This window comes from Ahaetulla prasina, chromosome 1, assembly GCF_028640845.1.
Source record: "Ahaetulla prasina isolate Xishuangbanna chromosome 1, ASM2864084v1, whole genome shotgun sequence".
NCBI classification, from domain to species: Eukaryota; Metazoa; Chordata; class Lepidosauria; order Squamata; family Colubridae; genus Ahaetulla; species Ahaetulla prasina.
The window spans coordinates 58,097,262-58,120,083 of NC_080539.1; the positions used below are offsets into that span (position 1 = coordinate 58,097,262).

The 22,822-nt window shown below is 34.6% G+C and overlaps 1 protein-coding gene across 3 annotated transcripts in view; it reads left to right on the forward strand.

The window, feature by feature from the left end:
• Positions 1-22,822, forward strand: part of KCTD3 (potassium channel tetramerization domain containing 3) — a 33,690-nt gene that overhangs the window by 3,562 nt on the left and 7,306 nt on the right. For all 3 annotated transcript variants that reach the window (XM_058165408.1, XM_058165407.1, XM_058165409.1), the window contains 13 exons: positions 3,497-3,550; positions 6,232-6,277; positions 6,704-6,777; positions 7,017-7,075; positions 8,262-8,342; positions 8,992-9,132; positions 9,741-9,831; positions 13,066-13,256; positions 15,336-15,451; positions 19,362-19,449; positions 19,830-19,946; positions 21,802-21,972; positions 22,621-22,776. In XM_058165408.1, coding sequence (XP_058021391.1) covers positions 3,497-3,550; positions 6,232-6,277; positions 6,704-6,777; positions 7,017-7,075; positions 8,262-8,342; positions 8,992-9,132; positions 9,741-9,831; positions 13,066-13,256; positions 15,336-15,451; positions 19,362-19,449; positions 19,830-19,946; positions 21,802-21,972; positions 22,621-22,776 — 1,385 coding nt within the window. The remainder of the gene's footprint in view (positions 1-3,496; positions 3,551-6,231; positions 6,278-6,703; positions 6,778-7,016; positions 7,076-8,261; positions 8,343-8,991; positions 9,133-9,740; positions 9,832-13,065; positions 13,257-15,335; positions 15,452-19,361; positions 19,450-19,829; positions 19,947-21,801; positions 21,973-22,620; positions 22,777-22,822) is intronic.

Genomic DNA, 22,822 nt, shown 5'->3' on the forward strand with positions numbered 1-22,822 from the left:
TCTATTTTCCTTTTTTATTGTGGAATAATAAGAGCATTATTTAAAAGATCAATTTATAGACTAATCTTAAGTCATACAACCATGTGACTTATTTAAGATTAATCATATCCATATTTCAACATATCTCCAGTCAACATTTTCTTAAACTAATCTGCTTAAGTTTAGCACTTACTAAATTCCTTGATCAATTTTTGGAAAGCTAGTATGGGGTTGAGGGTATTTTACAGTTATTTGTTAATTCATGTTGAATAGTATTACAATCAATACACTCCTCCTATTATTATCAGGATATTATATGGTGATTGTATGGTCTTCTGCACAAGCAAAACATTACCACATGATTGATAGTTGCTGACCTACTTAAGATTGCTGAGGTATCATGATGCTGAAACCTCTTGTCAGCATACTTAATTTTCCCATAGAAAGAATAATAGAATACAGTAGATGAGGTAAATTGAAGGTGGTCCAGTGAATGTACCAATGTTTATGAGGAAAAAATAGTTAAAACATGGAGTCACAATTGGAAGAAGCCAAGTGATATCTCTGTACAGTGATCCAGATTTGAAGGAGAAAATGTGATTCAAAATATATAGAGATGCTTGAATAACACATGCTGGCAACTCCTTAAGATGTTGTGTAGCATATCAGATCTGTCTCTCTTGAATTTCACGGATAATAACTTCGTTGAGATCTACCCTAGTCTAAGAAGTACAGTAATATACACACTCCAAGTTAGATACAAAAGCTTTAATTAAAAGAATACATTGTTTAGACATGATACAAATCTCAAAGAATGTAAAGAACAAATAGTGATTGCTAATAATTTGCATTTATCATATGGCTAGTGTGTGCATATGAATCAGGATGGCTAGAAAGCTAAAAATTGGTTATAATTGGAGATATAGTTATAGCATAACAAAAAATAGAGAAGACAAGCACAGTGATAGACACTTTCTAAATACAAAATAAACAAAGTTAGAATAAATCCTGTAGGACTTTAACACTCTTATTACACAAAGCACTTGTTTAGCTTGGTTTAAATTAAGGAAGTTCAAGTAAAACAAGTTTCCCATCTTTTTGTCCTATCTGTTGCACCATATTTGTTCTTCCCTTTTTCCCAAATTGCTAGAGAGATTCTGGGTAGATTTGTGGTTGGTATAACAGAGGAAGAAGAAAGGATTCAAAATCATACTTGATGCATTTTTAAAAATGTATTTTGCTAACAGTAATCTTTCACCATTTTATTTTGCAAGCAATAGGCTTTTGTTACAAATAATAGCCATATTATAGTTGAGTTCATACATATTAAAATCAAATCATTATTATGGTCAAAGACCAGCATAAGAAAAGTGAGGTACAGTCAGGTAGGAAGCATATAAAAAACATCAGAGTCTAAAAATAATAATTATAAAAAATAAAAGATTAAACCAAAAGTATATATAAAAACAAAAGCCTGAATACATCACAGTATAAAGCACTCTAGTATGATGAGCGGAGTGCTCATTAAAATAGTTTATGGCACAGGTCTGAAGATTTTTAAATGCTATTTTGCAGAACCTAGCAAGATTATATGTTGTAGCAGAGCTGATATTTGAAAGCAGCAGGGAGCTGTAGAATTGTCCTGTGCACCTTAGGCATTTTATTTATTTATTTATTTATAAAATTTATGCAGTAATTATGAGATGAGGCTAGTATAAATGTCTTTGGAATGCAGGCACTAGAGAAGCACACACACTCTGTTGTTTTTGTGCATCCAGTCATTATCTCTCTAGTCAGGGAGAACTGAGAAAAGAGCATGCCATGTGCCAAACTAAAGGCTCTCTGGTGTTTAGGGTGCTTCAAGATTAGTTAATTATGTCGTAGGGAAGACAGAGTTGGATCGTTGGATTCACTGGCAATAAAGGTTGTGGACCTAGATAGGTCTAGTTGGTGCTCTGTGTTCTCCACAAGCTGTTTAATGAGTGCTTTGGCCTGATTTATATCCCTTACTGAGAAAAAGACCTGGAGAGAAACCCAAAGATGATATTTTAGTCGCCACTGTCTTTTTCCTACAAGTCATGTTTTAATTATAGTATGTTGCTCTAAGCAGACATAATTCAAGTATGGCTCAGCTAAGAGAACTTCTCAGATTTGTCTTCCCTGTTCCAAAGTTGTCGTATCTCATAGATTAACTTATTTAGTCTATGAGCAAATGTAGGTCTGGTGTGAGCATCTATTATGTTGCTAGTTTTAAACCAAAGAACCAGTCATTTAATATTTGAAAAACCTTGTAGTTAAATTTTTAAATATAAAGATGGCAATTGAAAGCACCTTGTTTTACTAATAAACTATTTATAGATCTTTGGATTTAAATCAAAGAAATTCACAATGCAATGTTTTTACATAAATATTGTTCGGTGAAAAATAGAAATCTACATTATACTCATCTGTAAACTAACCACCTTATTGCTTAGTATATATGACTAACGACTCTTAATTAGAATGATCTAACTCATTGGATTTGTTGAAGAAATGTTGAAACAACATTTAATGGTGCAGTAGGTTTATGTTGTGGCTACCCAGAGTCACTTGTGTGAGATGGGCTGCTGAATAACAACAACAACAACAACAACAACAATAATAGTAACAGTAACAACAACAGAGTTGGAAGGGACCAACATCTAATTTCTAATACTTCTATTCTATTCTATTCTATTCTGGTCTGGTCTGGTCTGGTCTGGTCTGGTCTGGTCTGGTCTGGTCTGGTCTAGTCTAGTCTAATATTATAATTATATATTATATATTTATATATATTATATATTATTATATATTATACTATATTATAATTATATATTATAATTATATATTATAATTATATATTATAATATTATAATTATATTTGATGTAATTTCTAATACTAGATTAGAAGTGTCAGAAATTAGATGAATGGATATAAGATTATGGGTATACTAGAATATACTATGTGTATTCTTTAGAAATGAAGGCACATTTAAATCATTTACATGATTAGAAAAGAGAGAAAGAGTGTAATATTGCTTTGTATTTCATCTTGGCTATTTTACAGAAATTGTTTTACAGTAACTTGATAATAAATAATAGGAATAAATTATCAGGTGATAAATGCTCCCTACCATTGCTTTAAAGTACATTTTGCAAGTCAAGATTCAAACAAACTCAAGCAAGGCCCTGGTACTCGCCCAATATAATCTTTCCCTTTGAAGAATTGAACTGTATGCTGTAATCAAAACTTCCTTTATCTTCCATTTCAAAAGCAGCTTTTTGAAGAACGCGGGGGATCTAAAATAGAATTGTTCTTTTCCATCCAATGAGCAGTAAATCATGTTCATATTTGATTTATTATGAAGTTGGAAAGTAGAAATAATTAGGTCTGTAATAAATGGCAAAATTATCTCTTCATCAGGTCAAGTTTTATTTACTACTGAAAACATATCTAGTTTTATTTGATTGAACCTGACTTTTAATCTGTCTTTTCTAGGTTCAGTACTTCACGACAAACACTAATGTGGATCCCTGACTCCTTTTTTTCCAGGTATTTTGCCATTTACTTAATTATGTCATTTTTACTTGAAAGAAGCTTCAATGAGACTAACTCCCTGTTAAATGGGAAACCCTAATAGATTAGGTCAATAGGTTTCGGTTTTTGTTTCTATCTTACATTGTGAAACTTTATTATTGAATTTTGTCTTGTAACAAAAATACCAAGCAACCTGGCTCCCTTTCTTATTATGTTCTCTGTATTAAGAAACAAGAATTAATAAGTTGAGGGAACTTTGCTGTCTTTTGGATTATGTAAAATGCAAATAATTTTGTCTGACATCTTTGAAATGAAATTTTTAACTGCACTCTTATTTTTTATTTTTCTAACTGTACTACCATATTTAGACCAAAATTGTCTGGAATACGTTTTAACCTTTTTTGTGTTATTGATTCTTTTGATTTATAATATAAACGCTGAACTGAAATAGCTGGTGTACATTTTATTATATCATGGAAGAATCTATTGCTCTGTAGTTTGTACAGCAAATTGAGGATTACATTTTGTGACTGATATTTATAGACAGAATTTGAACAGGATGCTGCCTAGTTAACTGAGTTAGTAATACTCTAATAGCTGCTATTTTCTGCAGTCAATATTTTCAGTGCAGATGGCAGAGGGAGAGGATATTGAACTCCTTTCTCATAATGCTGTTCCATCTCCACCATAGTTACTGCCTATGAGATTCCAGTTATGTATTACTGGTAGCAGAAGAATGAGTTTCAGAATGAAAATGGCAGGTAAATAAAGGATGAACCACTGCAAATCTTAGGTCCTTGAGTGCACGGGGGCTATTAAATTCTATTAAGATCCATAATGAAATTATAAGCCTTCTTATAGTTTGAAATTTTACTTGGGACTTTTTATTCCTAATTCTTATGAGTAGAAATGGCTAGAAATAACAGCTGCCTTTCTCTTTCCCTCATTTCAGCCAGCTTCAGATGTATTCACTATCTTTCTGAGGTTCATTTTACTTCCATAAGAGTCCTCCATAATGAAATCCCTGAGGGCTCAACGTCTTAGTCCCATAGTGTGGTGACTGGAACCATCCACTCAGAAATGAGTGAAACAGTGCTTTCAACGCCTGGACCTTGCAGACCAACTAAAAACATATTTTGGATGGTGATTATCTGCTGATATTCAGCAGTTGGCCTTTCTTTGTCTTAAGTCTCACCGTTTGGTTATCAACAAGAGCAACCAGTGAGGAGTTTCTGTCCCATGCTCAGATGTGAACATTGATTGAAAAGGGTTCACATTTCTTCTTCCAGAGCCCTTTACAGCTACCATTCCATAACCTACCATAAAAGTTTGGAGACTGGGTAGTAGTTACGAAGTTTTAGGTAGATCCTAAATTTACCTCTTACAAAAGGGTTACACCAGGGCCGTCTTTAAGGTTTTTTCATCAAACATGCTCTTTGCTATAAAGAGTGATTAGAAGAAGGAGGACAATCTTAAAAAAAAAAGGTTCTTTAGTATTTTATAATTCTTTTCTAACCTTATTTTTGTGTAATCATTACAGAAATCTGAGCTGTAAAGACATTACAGGTAGTCCTCGACTTACAACAGTTCACTTAGTGACCCTTCGAAGTTACAATGGCACTGAAAAAAGTGAGTTATGACCCTTTTTCACACTTATGACCGTTTCAGCATCCCCATGGTCTCGTAATTTGAATTCAGATGCTTGACAACTGATTCACATTTATGACGGTCACAGTGTCCCTGGATCATGTGATCACCTTTTGCAACCTTCTGACAAAGTTAATGGGGAAACCAAATTCACTTAACAACCGGGTTACTAACTCAACTGCAGTGATTCACTTAACAACTGTGGCAGGAAGAATTATAAAATGGGGCAAAACTCACTTAACAAATGTCTCACTTAGCAACATAAATTTTGGGCTCAATTGTTGTAAGTTGAGGACTACCTGTAAAAAATGTAGTTCCATCATGGCTTGTGCTGATGAAACCTGAACACAGAAAATGTGTGTGTGTGCTTAAATTTACAGAATGGACTTTTCTGTATCTAGAAAAACTTACCCAACTACTTCTACTATGCAATGCTCTTCATCCTTTGCAAATTTGTTTTGATTGGCTGTGGGAATAATACAGGACATGATTTAGGTGCAATGTGGATGAAATTATAGTTGGCAGAAATCACCTTCTCCCTTATGGGAGATAACTTGCAACCCAAAACATTTAGTAACAGTAACAGAAACAGAATTGGAAGGGACCTTGGAGTTTATCTAATCCAACCCCCACTCAAATAGAAGATCGATACTATTTTTGGCAAATGACTGTTCAGTCTCTTAAAAGCCCCCAGTGATGGGGCACCCACAGCTTCCAAAGGCAATTTGTTCCACTGGTTGATTGTTCTCATTGTTAGAAGTTTTTGTCCTTAATTCCAGGAATTTGTCTTGTCTCCAGGTGCTTTGTTAAATAAATTGGCTGCCTCTTCCTTGTGGCAGCCCTTGAAGTATTGCAAAGACTGCTGTCATATTACCCTTGCGCCTTCTTTTCACTAGACTAAGTATACCTAGTTCCTGCAATTGTTCTCTGTATGTTACAGCTTCTAGGCCCCTAATCATCTTTGTTGCTCTTCTCTGAACATTTATTTGGTTCATCTTTTTTCTGTCTCTTACTCAGATTAGATTGTAATTTAGATTTGTTGATTTCAGTTTGTTGAGTGGGAGAATTTCAACACTGAAAGACGAAACTGGTGCTGTGAGTATTTTGCTTTTTTAATTGTATTATAATGTGAAACTAGAATAGATTTTCTGATAAAAATGTTGGATTCAGAATAATTTATGTAACCTTAACTGAATAAATGCAAACGTGTTATAACTGTAAGTCAGTATAAGGTAATGTACTGTATGGTGTTGACTTGCAATAATGCTTCAGAGAGATAGTTTGGGGTGAAACCGGTTACCGAAACAGCTTGTTTTAAAATCTGAATACTGTAGATTCTAGCAACCTGTTTGACAAGCTCAAAACTCAAAAAATTGAACAAAAATTGAAATTTGAATGCATGTTTAAGTTACACCCACTGAAATAAATATGACTTTAACATGTATAATTATGACAGGATTGATTTCCTGATTTAAAAAGTCCTCACAGGCAAATAAATCATCTCTCTCTTCTTCTTTGTAGATATTTATTGATAGAGATCCTGCAGCATTTGCACCAATTTTAAATTTTCTTCGAACAAAGGAATTAGATCTGAGGTAAGTTAGATTTTTGTATTAAACTGTTTCAGGAAGAAAGTAATTAAAATAGTGTTAAGATCACTTAAAATTAGTTTTAAAAATCTGGTTCTTGTGTGTAAATGTATTGTTTACAGTACTGTTTCCTTTGGTTACACAAAGAATCTATTTTCCCAAGCCACATTCAGAATTTGTAAGGAAATATTTGGGTTCTAACGAGTTGACAATAGTATTTTTATTCTATTTTCTTTATTTTGCAGAGGAGTAAGTATCAATGTACTCAGACACGAAGCAGAATTTTATGGAATCACACCATTAGGTAAATATATGTATATATATATCTATATATTTGAATCATTCACTAAATTGAACTTGGCAACTAGTTTAATTCTAGGTAGTCCTCGATTTACAACAGTTCATTTAGTGACTGTTGAAAGTTACAATGGCACTGAAAAATGTGACTTACGACCATTGCAGCAGCCCCATGATCGCATGAATAAAATTCAGATGTTTGGCAACTGACTCATATTTATGACGGTTGCAGCATCCCAGGTTCATGTGATCACCTTTTGCAACCTTCTGACAAGCAAAGTGAATCGGGAAACCAGATTCACTTAACAACTGTGTTACTAATTTAAAAACTGCAATGATTAACATAACAAACGTGTTAAGAAAAGTTGTAAAATGGGGTAAAATTTACTTAACAAATTTCTCAACATGCATTTTGGGCTAAATTGTAGTCATAAGTTGAGGACTACCTGTATTTTTTTAGTGTATGTTAGGAAATCAGAATGGCAATTGAAATCTATATATTTAACAATGTTGAGATAAAAATAGCCAGCCAAAGATTTTTTTTTTCTGAAAAATATCGAGATACCTGAGCGAAATATGTTCTATTTCTTCGTCAGCTTTGAACTGCAGCCACACAGTTCCTTTTGGAACGCATCATTTCATTTCCAGAAGCCATTGTAAGAAATGATGCATCATCCCAGGATAACCGCCAGCAGTAACCATTTTTTTCTCTTCTATGATTTTAATCTTCATATACTACGCTACACGATGGCATTTTGTGCTTATTGTTGTTTTACAAGAGATATACTTAGTTCTTCAGAAATATTAGTGGCTTTCTTAATCCACCAGAATTTATTTCTGTGGATTTTTTTTTTCCTGTCTGGGTTTATAACCTTTATGTTTGATAATATTAGTTGTGTAAAGCACATCAGGTCACTTGAAAACCCAAATTAATAAAATACATTTTTTTTAAAAAAAAAAGTGGTATTCTAGAGTCTGAAAAATTTCCAAATTCTTCTTACCCAAATATTTGAAATATATGGGATCTGAGCTCATCTTTGAAATTAATGTAGATGTGTTTTAAGTTTATTGTTTGCATATTTCAAATATAATATAACATATCCACTTGTTTTCTTGAAAAAAAAATCTATTAGAAATTATTTTGAAGTAACCTGTTTTATTGTGCATTTATTGGAAGTACAATTCTCTTTCAGTAAGAAGATTGCTTTTATGTGAAGAACTTGAGCGTTCCTCTTGTGGCAGTGTACTCTTTCATGGATATCTCCCACCTCCAGGTACTTCTCTATGTTTCAACTGATAGGTATCTTGGGCTTTTCAATTGTTGAGATTTTTCAGCTATTTTAAAAGAATAGTATCAGAGTTTGCTCTGTGACTTCCATATTTAATAGATGATTATGTCCACCTTCTATATGAGAATCTTATTAGGCTCTTTTTACAAACTGTTCTATTTCACTGATATTAGTTCAACGCATATTTTTCTGTGTACTGTTAACACCGATGATACCTTTAAAGGTTAACTTTGATTATTTGTTTCTCTGATGTTATAAAGTCAAGAGTGATGAACCTTATCCATCTGCACCTCCTCCTCATTTTTCCAGACAAAAGAGTATTTAGTCTTTAGTTCTGGAGCACTGTAGTTTGTACGAATCACTGTGGCCCTCTCTGGAAATATACTTGTATACAATGTCTTGGAATTTGGGCACCAAGTGAGTTGTTAATTACAGTATATTATTTTAGGACCATAAAGAGGTTTACTTTGCATTGTGACTCCTGTGCTGTTTTAGAGGATCCCTGATGTCCACAGGGGAAGATTTGGGCAAACTATGGTTTTAAAGTTGTAATTCTTTTATTTATATCTTAACAGTTAGGCATAAGAATGAGAAACAATGATACCAAATTAGAGACATATCCTTTCTGTCTTAGGCATTCCAAGTCGAAAAATCAATGGTTCTGCAGGCACATCTACAGATGGTAGAATACCTCAGAACGGCTCTGAAGGTGAGGTGCGAGCAGGCAATTTGCAGCCTTCACTAACTGGTACTGGTGAAGATACAGTTAAGCTAGGTGAGAAAAATTTAGAATGTTGTAATAAATACACATGATTCTTGCCTCATATGTTTGTGGTTGAAAATATTGAGTGCAGAACTATGTCTTAATTTGATTATTTAGTGTTGACATTGGGTATCATCATGAACATAGAAATTAGGCTTTCAGTTGCTAGTAATTTTTTAAGACTCCATTTTAAAAAATTGTACTATACATAAAGCGCCTGAAAGGAGGCCAATGAAGTACATATCTTCAGTTTTGAAGGCAGTTTGGATTCAAAGAGTAAGGTGCTGCACATTCACAATTAAAAAATGGAAAGTATTTAATCTAAATGGAAATACTAATTGCATTGTAAGGCTCCTGGAAATTCCATTCATCTTCATATTTTAACTTTTGAGATTTCCTAGGCCACAAGTCACCATATATTCATGTCCATCTTGTTAGCATTAAAAGCCATAGCATTAAATTTCAAAGCCCTGTATTTTGTGCTAATATTAAATTACATATTTGCGTAATCACAACATGGAATTTCAGAATATACAGTGGGATTGTTCTGTTCATTGAAATAATTATAATTTATATCTTCATCTGTGTCTTTTCTTTTTTTAAAACCACCACCACAACAGGGTTTCCTGTGGATCCTCGAAAAGTTTTGATAGTGGCTGGCCACCATAACTGGATAGTAGCTGCATATGCCCACTTTGCAGTTTGTTACAGGTAAGCATAAATTACTAACACTGATTGTGTCACTGTGCCATTTATAAAGTATTAATTAAATGCACAGTGATAGAAGTTTTTAGGTAAACACAGTTCATCATCTTTAATGGTCTAAAATTCAGCATGGAAATCTTCATCATTCTGTTCCTTCATAATTATATTATAAAACTTATTTTCCAAGGATGAGACATTTTGCTCAATATTAAGCCACTTTATTTAAAATAAGGTGGGGGTTTTTCTCTGAAGTACACAGAATCAGGTCATGGAGGAAATGGACTCTCCTACTTCATGTTTTCTGAGAAAGAAATCCACGTTACTAATATATGTGTTGCTTCCAGTTGTTTCACTAGAAACTTTTAATGAATCTGAAAAGTGATGGCAAACCTTTTTGGGACCGAGTGCCGAAAATGTGGCACTAAGTGCAAAAAAGGGAAGCACTTCTCGCTCGACGAGGAAGAGGAGCCCGCTGGGTAAGGTACTTTGGTTTCTGACATGCATGTCTTCCGGTTACTGCCACGCATGCACATGTGCTGATCAACTGGCTGGTGTGCACGCTCGCACCAGAAAACGGAAGACCAGCTCTTCCAGTTTCCAGCACTGCCACATGCACAAAGGCCAGCTGATCATCGCATGCGCATGGACGCCAGAAACCTGGAAGAATGGGCAACGCCATGTGTGCCAGACGACATGGTTCCGCGTGCCACTTCGGGCATATGTGTCATAGGTTTGCCATCACAGGTATATATTCTTTGCCAGAATATATAAATGACAGAAATTTTATAGTATGTTATATTAGATATCGTTAATAAAATATGTTTTCATAAATTGCTTTAATTCTTTTATGTAAGACATATATTAATATGAACTTCTGTGTGATTGTAAGAGCCTGAAAGCCACTATCTTCAGTGTACATTAAAAAAGAATGCAGCACTGTGCTGCTATGTGCCCAGTCTGGCATATTAAATGGCTTTTCATAATTAGTAAGTAATGTTTCTAAATCATAGAATTATAGTGTTGAAAGAGGCAATTTAAACATAGGCCTGTCCAGCTCAGTGCAGAAATTCAAGCATCTAGAATCCACTCAAACATATCCAGTATAAAGGAATCTACTAGTCTGAGTAATTGGTTCCTGTAGCAATCTGCTGGTACTGTCACTACATTTGACTAACTACTATATGTTACTCAGAGGATTATGTGCTTGTTATATAGCAATTCTGAATACAAAGATACGGATTTGATTGATAATATTCCATCGTCAGTTTCTATTCTTAGTGCTCACATACCTAGATTTTCTCCATGATAATCTGCCTCTAGTCTGCTCTTTCAGGTCTTCCAATGGAGCAACCATTGCCATAGTAACAGAGTCCATCCATCATAGTAAACTTGTAGTCCTATAGTGAGAAAGTGCTGTACCATGTGTTTGATAGACACTGCTTATGGAGATTGTCATTTTAAATCATTCAGTCTCTTTCAAAGCAATAATTATATTCAAACTCCAGAAAGACCTGAATTGAATTTTTGAATAAATTTCTCTATAAAATTAAATGATCAGTACAGGTAGGCCTTGACTTACAACAGTCCATTTAGTGACTGTTTGAGGTTACAACAGTACTGAAAAAATTATTACTTATGATGCTTATGATCACTGCAGCATCCTCATGGTCACATAATCAAAATTCAGGTGCTTGGCAACTGACTCATATTTATGATAGTTGCATTCTCCCAGCATTATGTGATAACTTTTTGTGACCTTCTGACAAACAATGGGGAAACCAGATTCACTTTACAGCTGTGGTACTAACTTAGCAACTGCAGTGATTCACTTAACAACGGTGGCAAGAAAGGTCATAAAATGGGGTAAATCTCACTAAACAAGTATCTCATTTAAAAATAATTCCTATTTAGAAAAACCTGAAAAGCACTTTGGATTTCTTAATAATGCCATTTTTCATTTCCTGAATTAAGTTGTACTGTTCATGGGATTATAGTAATAGCAACATGGCTACTTTCTATTGTAAAGTGTCATACCTCAATTTACATGTTTAAGAATAAATCTCTACTTGGGCTGTGCAGAATGTTTTGAATACTGATCATATGTCTTTCAATGGGCTGCTTTGACCTCATTGGAAGTTTTACACGATGTTGTTCCAATCTCATTATTTAGATACCAGATCATTTCTTGCAATGGGTTGGAAGAATATTCCATCAATATTCAAAATGATTTGAGCTCAAGTCATGTTTTACACCTTATGTATGCACCAGCATATATATTCCTTCAGGGGTTAATACAAATTAAGGTAATAGGATGCCCTTGTAAAAATGAAATAGCTGTCATTTTCCTCTGGAACTCCATATGAAATTATTCTGAGGATTTCTAACATTTATAGCACATGATTCCAGTATGATTTATATTGCCGGTTTGCATGCAATCAAGTTCCTAGCTAATATGGTCACATCTTAGTAGAAAGATAGGATGTAAATCAAACAAATAATAAAAAAAAATCAGGATTGTCATTATGCAAAGTGCTGCAGTGAGTGAGCTGATTTTGTTAGCTTTATATGCACTGTCACTTGACTCTTCTTTTCCTTGAATAACTTTTAGTAACCATTATGCCAAGTTGCAGCAGCATAAAGAGATTAGATAATATGCCTGTTTTATCTGAAAGGAACCTGTTTTTTTCTGTTCTCTTTAGCTTCTTTATACAGTATAAAATCTTTTACATGGTTTTAAGAAATATACATTTATCTTTTCTTACATCTTTCCGCCTTTCCCATCTATCTTTTTGTGCATTACACTGAAATTATGGAGGTAGGCACTTTCTCATTCTTGATTCTGAAGACATAATCTCTGAGAAATATTGGAAGATAATCATATTTAATTCCCTTTTGTGGTTCTAGAAATTCTAATGATTCTGCTATTTCATGTGCTTATTTGAGAAAATTACATAGGTATTGGAGAAAATATTTGGTTTTATTCTACACTGAAATGCGTCTTTTAAATAAACCAGAATTAAGGATTTGTTGTAAGTCAGTGATTTGTGACAGCATCTATTTAAATTTTATCTTGTAGGAGTTAATTCTGAGGTTCTTTAGTATTTTAACTTATCTGTAGCATATAGGATTGAGTTTCCAACCATTTTTCTGGCTTCTGGTGATTAGACAACTCATTTGTACTGAAGTACCTCTTAGAAGGCCAGCCCTAAGAAACATCTGTTCATATGTCTTTTTCCTTAGAATTAAAGAATCCTCTGGGTGGCAACAAGTTTTTACAAGTCCTTACTTAGACTGGACTATTGAACGTGTGGCTCTAAATGCAAAGGTTGTTGGTGGTCCACATGGTGACAAAGATAAAATGGTTGCTGTGGCATCCGAAAGCAGCATCATTTTATGGAGCATCCAGGACGGCGGTAGTGGTAGCGAAATAGGTGAGCGTGTGTTGTGTTTCACGTCTTAATATACTGATATTTAATATGGCTATACTTTTCTTTTCATAGGTTGAATTGGAGGGACTTGCAGTAAACTATTTTTTTTACCAAGAACATATTACTGAAATATTGTTTCTTAATATGTGCTGAATCTTAATCGATTATGAGCAGCTGTTCTATATTTGATCATAGTCAAATCGAGAAAACACTCAATTAAGAAGATCACATACTCCCGCCTTCCTATTCACCGAAAACTAATTTATTTTTAAAAACTGTCAATTTACTAATTCTGAGCTTGTTAAATAATTTTACAAAATCAATGATATTTACTCCACTAACAGAGCAAATGGAACACAGCGCACGTGTATTACTTATGTAAGTGTGGGTGTGATTGATTTATTGCATTGATTTTATAATGATTTAATAAGAAAGAGTATTCTCTTTTGGACACTGCTACCAGCCCATTTTTCTTGCAATGTTAACAGCCCTGCCTTGGGAGAGAGAAATAATGTTCTCTTGAAAACAAAAACAAATCAGAAAAACAATGTGTTGTTACATATACTCTTCAGAAACTGACACCATCTATGGAATATTATCAAGCTTGGCATCTCCTGTTTCTCCCTTCACTGTTACTTACATAATAAGCTGGTACTAGATTGCTGCTATAAGCAATATTTTACAGAGAAATCCCCTTAAGACAAGCATCTGTCACTACTTTTACCATTGTCTTCCCTCTGGATGGCATTATGACTGTTGAGCTTAAGTAGGAGTGACATTTTAAATTCCTTCAGACTATTCATGCTGTCTTCCTTGATTTCCCCAAACTTCCTCCAGAGTAATTATTTCTAGTTGTTTCTTTCCTTTTTCTTGTTGCCTGCTTTTTATGTATGCTGCTGAAAATAGAGTAAAACCTCAAGGAAGGTCATATGGCCCGAAAAATGATTTGGCATTTACTATTATTTGGTATTTATTTATAACAGACTCAATCTGTGCAGTTTGACAATTCTGAGTGGCTTACACTATATATTTTAATATATTTTAAGATTTCTGCATGTTAATGTGAAATATTTTAAGTACAGAATAAATGAAACCTTAAAGTCACTTTAGGTACCAGACTTCTTTACAGGCCAAAACCATAGAATCTGCTGTCTTTATTTTAAAGTAATACAATACCTTTTTGTTGTTAATTGGTCCTTCATAAAGCTTAAAGATAGAAGTGTTCTCTGTGTAGATTTTAATAGAAAAGGTAAATTAAACACCCAGCCATATATAAATCTGGGCATGTTTGCATTTCTATCAAATACCACTTTAGCAATTCTCAGTGGCTAACACAATGTAAGTATTTGAACATAAGATCCTTTATATTTTAATTTGATTTTTTAAAAACTAGGGCTTGACTATTTGAGGGGCCATCTTGTCATCAAATGTTTCTGCCTATTTGGCATGGACAGACTGGACATGCTTAAGCAATGTTAATTAAACAATGACATTTTGTGGAATCCAAGCAATTTTGTGGAAGCATTCCTTTTCTCTCATGGCAACTGCCCTATGAATGATGTCCCCACCCCCAGAGATTTGGGTGTCTCCCACCTAAACAAATTTCCAGAAATGATTAAAAGTCTGGTTGTTCTCTCAGAGCTTAGGACAGAGGGAACACCTATAGTTTCTGGTTTTGGTTTGTGTGTGTGTGTGTGTTACTACAGACTTCTGGTTGCTTGTGGGTGTTTTGGACATAGGTTGTTTTTTTCTTTTAGTTATAACCTTTTCGGAGTCACTGAAGAGTCGGCTGACCTCTAAATCAAATAACTAAGAACAAAATAAGTGAATCTTACCTTAGTCATGGCTGATCTAGCCTCAGCTGAAACATAGTCATGGCTATGTACCAAGACATAAGTATTTATACCAACCAGTCTATAATTAAATACTGTATATTATAAGAGAGGCAGTGATTACTAATGATATTGTTATACTTTTCAAAAGCATTTTTAATTGGATATTGCAATTATTTTAACTTAAAATTTCTTAGACCCTTTTGTGCTTTTACTATACATCTGTGTGTGGTATTGTCTCTCCTGATAGGAATCTTTAGTCTTGGAGTCCCAGTAGATGCTCTTTTCTTCATTGGTAACCAGTTGGTAGCCACCAGTCATACAGGAAAAGTGGGTGTATGGAATGCTGTGACTCAACATTGGCAGGTACATATGAACAGAATTTCTTGCTCCTGTACCTTATTAGTATTCAAAAAAGGACATCAACTTTTTATCAATATATTTGTTCATCTTTAATATATTTTACTATTGCTGAAAGATCTGTAATGTTTCAAGTTTTATCATTTAGCTAGCAAGAGTTGTTGTAATCATTTAATTATTTTGCAAGAAAATTATTTCTTTATAATAGGAAAGATGTTTGCCAAAGATGGAGCTGACTCCTGTTATTTATTTATTTTTAATCTGGAAATCAGCGTTTAAGACTTATTCCTGTTCTGTAGAAGTGACCACTCCTTACAGAGGCAAACCACAGATTTTCTCATGGCTCCAACTTGAGGGACAAACACAAAACATAAATGAGGAGGAGAAGGTAGTCTAGGAAAGAGAGCAAGATGTAATCAAATCAAGCCTGTCCCAGTGATCTAATTGGTTTGCTGAAGACAAGCTGCAGCCAACAGGCAGCGTGATAGCTGAATATTAGAATCCAGGAGCACTCAGTCTTAAGCAGTTGCCCAGACGTGTAAATAGGCTGATCCAAGAGGCAGAAGAGTTTCTGGAGACAGTGATGCAAAACAAAGGAGTCAAGCAATCCTGGCAGCAAGCATCCTTGCAATCCAACCAACCCTCTCAGCTTTATTGATTTTCCTATGGCACTTTTTTAGATGGAATAGGTATCAGGCGGGGTTGCTCATGTGAAAAAAATGAAAAAAAAGTGGAAGGAGGAGAAACCCAAGGAAGTCCAAGAAGTGGCTATTATGTATCTGAAACCCCTGGCAAGTAAATCTGTTCTGCAGGTGGTTGGGAGTAAGGCATACCTGTGAGGATGAGCAAGCAGGGGATGCTGCTATAATATCATCTTCCCAGATGTACAACAGATCTCTTTGGAGCTGATTGATCTCATTGCAAGGGTGGTTGAAACTCTTAATATGGGAGTTCCACTAATAGATATTTACAAGGCAGCACCAGAGCTGAACCATCTAAATCATGAAGCATTATGAGGTAGATCGGTTTACCTCTGCAGATGTAATCGTTGGGCACATGATGCTATAGAGCAGGAGTTGACCATTTCTGTTAACCATTTCTGGGAATGCTGCTGGATTCATCTTTTATGACTGACAACAATAGTTGGACTTAATATGAAATACTTTTCTTGTCACTAATCTACCAAAAAGGGGAAAGATCCAGAGATGTTTCAAGAGGGACCAAGAGTCAAATTGTTACCTACTGTTTTGTGTTTGTTATTATACATTTTTCTTTCATTTCCCAATTATTTTTGCTGGTGGCAAGATTTTATTTTGTTACAGTGAATTGGTTAATAAATGAAAAATGGAACTACAATCAGCTGAAGTCATGCATGCTGCTAAAAGGAAGGGTTTCTTCCAGGGGACAGGAAGAAGTCTTAAGCTCTGCTGTTTTGCTAGAAGAGGTAGAGTTAACCCATTCTATTGAACTTTTCAGTAGCCAGGAAGGTTTTTCATGGTTAGTCAAACTATGTTTGTGTAAAATCCTGAGGAATTTAGAAATTCTATCATCTACCTGAAAGTTTCTCAACTAATGATACATCATTTCTCAAAGGTAGCTATTTTATATTTCTGTTCTCAAATGCTGTGCAATTTTTATACATTATGCATTCTGACAGTGGAAATAGAGATTCTTGGATTATATTCAAGACTGAGAAGCATTCATGCAAGAAGCAAACCTGGTAACACAACCAGATGGTTGTCTCTATAGCTCAGTGTAAAGAACTAAGAAAATCCAAGAGACTGCCATGTAATTTTCAAGAGGCAAAAATGACCTAAGGCATAGACTTGGGATACTACATCACTGGTTGAATAAATCCTGATTTTACACATAAGCGACTGTCATGCCAATAAGTACTACAGGGAAAATTCAAGAAACCAAGTGATATAATTGTTGAAATCTTACAGGTGTCTCCTGAATATAGCTGAAATCCCTTTTAAAGTTTTATTTTTTGGTAGTTTGCATAATTCATTCTAAGGATTTAGGTAGTAAACTAAGGTAGTCTGCCCATTCTCAAGCAAAATCCTGGTAGCCAAAATCTGGTATTCAAATAGTGTTGAAATAGAACATTTTGGGCATCGATTATTTACATAATATATTAAAAGTGGACATGTTTGCCAATTTAAGGTGCTACAAAATTGCAATTACAAGACAGAAAAATAAAATGATGATTTTGATAGGCCAGAAAAGTGAAATGAAAAATAATCGCATGAAATTCCAGAGAAATATTCAAAGTTCTTAGTGTAAGAAACAAGTGAAACACAGACGTATAAATCAGTATAAGTAAGCTGATATGGCTAGAGTGCATGTGAAAACAATCTTGGAATTATAGTTCATCTCAAGTTGATTATGTGCTAGTAAAATGAATCACTGCTAAAAAGGCAATTGCATCTTTATGCTGCATCAGTAAATGTAGATTATAGGAAACAACTCCATTGCATCAAATTAGAGGAAATAAAGTTCTAGTTGAATATTGAGGAAATCTTTCTAAAATGTAACATCCATTTGATAGAAGAACCAATTAGGAAATTGATCTCAGTAGATGAAATGACCTCTTTCAACTTAGTAATTTTACGAGTATCTTTAAAAATCTGCTTTTAAAAACCTAATATAGCAGTTGAAACTAGGAGCTATGTTTTTCTTTATCCTATTATCCTATCTTTTTTAGTTCTATATAATTAAGCTGTATTAATAATCACTTCCTTTTTCCCATAGTCACTTACTCATTGATTCCAATCACAAGTTTGCTGTCCTCCCCTGTATTGGTCTCATTTACCCAAGCCTAGCAAAGGTCTGTTGTTTTAGAGGGGAAGTTGGCTATCATGGTTCCTTTCTCCTTCCAGATTTTATTCCCCCCATCCCCTTTCTGAAACAATATAACTTTGTCATCTATTTGAGTGAGAATTGTTTTTGCAGTGCCTTCTTCTGTTGGCTTCCATCTTACTTTTGAAGGCTTTCTAGAAGTTTTTTTCTGAGTACCATCAGTGCTTCCTTTCTAGCTTTCTGGGCTTTTTCCCAGTGGTGAAATCTGAAATCTTGCTTTCTAGCAAGGCTAAACTGCATGGCACAGCTGAACTTGGGTAATACCGGTTCTCCTGAACAGGTAGCTTTTTTTAACTACCGGTTCGATCGAACTGGTAGCTTTTTATCACTACAGGTTCGCCCGTTCCGGAGGGAACTGGTAGCATTTCACCCCTGCTTTTTCCTCTTACGCAGAATTGTTCTCCTTCTTCTGTCATCTTCCACTCCTGACATCTTCCTCCCTGCCTACCTGGCAGTGTGTCAACTAACTTTTGAGACTGCAGATGAGAGAAGAAAAAAAACTTCCCATTTTTTTCCCCCCAGCTCATCTACCCAGACCTTTTAGACTACAGTCTGCCATTATCCAGCTTACTTTGACTCATTCTGTCTCTTTCATGTGCATCTGGTACTGCTGTATTGACACCTAAAGGTGGTGTATCTTTCATGTTTCTCTCTGCTGTCTTGGCAGTCCTTAGCCTTTTCTTACTTGTCTGCAGTATGTATATGTGCACATGAATATACACAGATACACACACACACACACACACACACACACACACACACACACACACCTTTCCCAACACCCATGCTTTTACACATGCATATTATTGTGTTATAGTATTAATTCAGTAACTTGAAAATAATTGTTGCAACACTGTGGTATAAGGGTTCTTTCAGAGGTTTTACAAGAAAATTGTGAGAAAGAAATCTTTAAATTTAATATAATTTCAAATTGCTCCAGTTTAATCTTCATAAAACATATGCATTTAGATAATATGGCTCATTTGTAGTGCTACTCCAACACAAAAGCATATGAAACAAAATGGAAAGTTGATGTTTTTATTTTATTTACTAGGTTCAAGATGTTGTCCCAATCACTAGCTATGATACTGCTGGATCATTCTTACTGCTGGGCTGCAACAATGGCTCCATATATTATATTGGTAAGCTCAAGAATCTTTGACAATTAACTTCACACTTCAATCCGATGGCTTATTTAGAGCAGCGGTCCACAACCTTTGGTCCACGGACTTGTACCAGTCCATGGTGCATTGGGAACCGGTCTGCGAAAGCAGTGGGCGAGCTCATACAGCTTCATTTGCGCATGTGCAGGACCTAGGTTGCATGTGAGAAATATCCCCACCACCACCACCACTGCTGCTCCCGGTCTGTGGAGCCAAAAAGGTTGGGGGCCGCTGATTTATGGCAGTTTTACTTTTATCTCTGGAAAGTATTTTTTCACGAATTTTATTGTAAACATTTTAAAGTTCTGAAATGGTTGTTTGGCATTGTAAAATAATTTATATATTTCTTTATTTTGCAGATATGCAAAAATTTCCATTGCGAATGAAAGATAATGATCTTCTAGTGACAGAATTATACCATGATCCCTCTAATGATGCCATAACTGCACTTAGTGTTTACCTTACACCCAAAACAAGTTTGTATCATCTTGATAGAATTGATACTGAAAATGATATTGTCAAATCATCCTGTTGTCAATTGATATTGAATATGAAATTGTCAAATCATCCTGTTTAATTGTCAATTAAAAATATTTAATATTGCATCATTTCAGTTATGGATTTTATGCATTTGGAAATGTCATTCCACCCCTTGTGCTAATATACTCAATGCTATAGCACTTGGAAGAGAGATTTATTACTATTACTATTTGATAAAATTGAATATTTATCTTCAAAACAATTTTTCCCAAATGACAATATTTTTAAGAAATAATATCTGAATTTCAAAATGTCACTTGCTAATTTACATCTTTATATTGTTAGTTTGTAAGTAAGTTGTGTTAATTTTATTATTAGGGAAAAGGTTGAAATGTATAGTCTATCAGAAGTGTTCGTCTTGTACATAACTTGCACCTTCAACAGTATTTCCAATATTTGAAATGATGCATAATACAGTAGTGGCCAAAATTGTGGAAACCTTTTGGAAAATGTGTATTTTTGAGGTTTGATGGCTAATGACACCACTTTTTTGGGGAGTAGTACCATAAAATTATATATCAATGGAAAGATAATTTAATCAAGAATATAATGCTTTTCAACCTTCGTTTGTGAGATAAAAGTGGCTTTTTTTGTGGAATTCTAGATTTTAGGCCAAATTCCTTCAGTCTGCACTGAATAGTTGTTGCACTCAACTTCACAATGTATTTCACCATTTCATCTTGTATACACCCAGATGATTTTCTTCTGTCACATAGGCACACAGTCTCTTAATTCTTCTATCATCACTTGCTGTTGTGCACCTTTTCCTGCCTTTACCAGTGTGGTTTTGTCTCCTTATACCTCTTCAAAAACTTCAAGAAATGTCATCTTTGGTTAAGTTTCCACCAATTTTTCTTCTAATTTCTTTCTAACTGTAGCCTTGTTCACTTAATAATAATATTTTACATCACTTTCTGGGCGACCAGTCAACTCTTTGCACCATTACTTTAATTTTATTACATTTTACAAGTTCACTAAATGAAAGAAGACAAAAAACCCCCAACCAACTTGATAGCGATCACATAACACATTGACAAATATCCTCCTCTCAACTTCAATACATGACATCAATAACTGAATCCTACTGTGATCTGATTGGCTCATTGCCAAAACAAGATGACACCTGATTGGCTCTCTAAACACTCATGCTCATTGACTACAATCAGATGAAGGAAAGCTACCTGATACCAACCTAAGCAAGTTGTGCTTCCTTTTTCTGATTATTTGGCTATATCTTTTCATAGAATACAGATACTTGAACAACTTTTGTTGCATTATATTCTTGATTAAATTATCTTTCCATTGATATATAATTTTATGGTACAACTCCCCCCAAATGGTGTTATTAGCTATCAAACCTCAAAAATACACTTTTCCCAAAAGGTTTCCACAATTATGGCCACTACTGTATATGGGAAGAATGTACTTGTGAATTATAAGTGGAATAAATTTATATTTTACTGACAAAGAAATAAAGGGAGATAAGTATATTGTTGGTAAAATATAAATTCAATACAAAAATAGTTTGTCGCAAAAGCGACTGCCTGCGAAGGCTCCTGGATTGGGGCTGAAAGGTGAAAGCGGAAGCAGTATGCTCCATCCCATAGTTGGGTAGACCAGGTTGCCCTGATAGACCAGTCTCACTGGAAAAAACACTTAAGTGCAATAATTGCTGAAATAATCTTGTAAAGTTAAATGTAAACATCACATCTTTCCTCAACAGCACTCCTGCACCATCTTGGGCAAATATAATTTACTAAAATAATTTCTGTTTCTCATGTTTTTGTGTAGGTGTAAGTGGCAATTGGATCGAGATTGCATATGGCACAAGCTCTGGAGCTGTACGCGTAATTGTGCAACACCCAGAAACAGTTGGTTCAGGACCACAACTTTTCCAGACTTTCACAGTTCACCGTAGCCCTGTTACAAAGATCATGTTATCAGAAAAACATCTGGTATCAGGTAATCTTGTCAGACTAAATGATTTCATAACTTTTTTCTATTATGTGCTCATTTTTTTAAACATTACCAAAATAAAAAAAATGGAACAAGATATAATATACATAAAGGCCAACCTCCGTTTATGTCTCTTAGTTATATGAAATTTAAGGTACGGATATTGAGTGAGCATCAATATTCCTTGTGTGTCCAATCACACTTGGCTAATAAAAAAATCTATTCTGTTCTGTTCTGTCCTGTCCTATCCTAACCCTAAATGAAAAAGAAGTTTATTTTGTGTTATTTTTCACAGCTTTGATCCTTGCTTCTGTCAGGCAGCACTCGTCCTGAATCAAATCACTAGTTACTATCATCCTCTTTCTCTTTGTGAAGGGCATAACTGCATCTCTTGCAGCTTTAGAGTTCTCCTGATCCAATTTCTCTATCACAGAATCCATTTTTTCTTCCCCCAAAGGCTCAGACTCTGCCTTTTTTTTCCCCTTGAGAGAACTGAAAGAATTAACCCTGACCCATCCAACATTGCTTACTAGGTCGTAAAAACTAGAAAAGGGAAGATTTAGCATCATTATTCAAAAAATACCGATTGGTTTAGGTGTGAGATAAAATTAGAATGATAACCTCTGCTTCTTTTTATGGTCATTTTCCTTCTAGTGTGTGCTGATAATAATCATGTCCGGACATGGACAGTGACACGTTTTAGAGGAATGATTTCAACACAGCCAGGATCCACTCCTCTGGCATCGTTCAAAATTTTGTCCTTGGAGGAAACTGAGAGTCATGGAAGTTATTCTGCTGGAAATGATATAGGTAAACAGTTATTAGAATAGTGGTTTAGGAGACTAACCCTATGGAG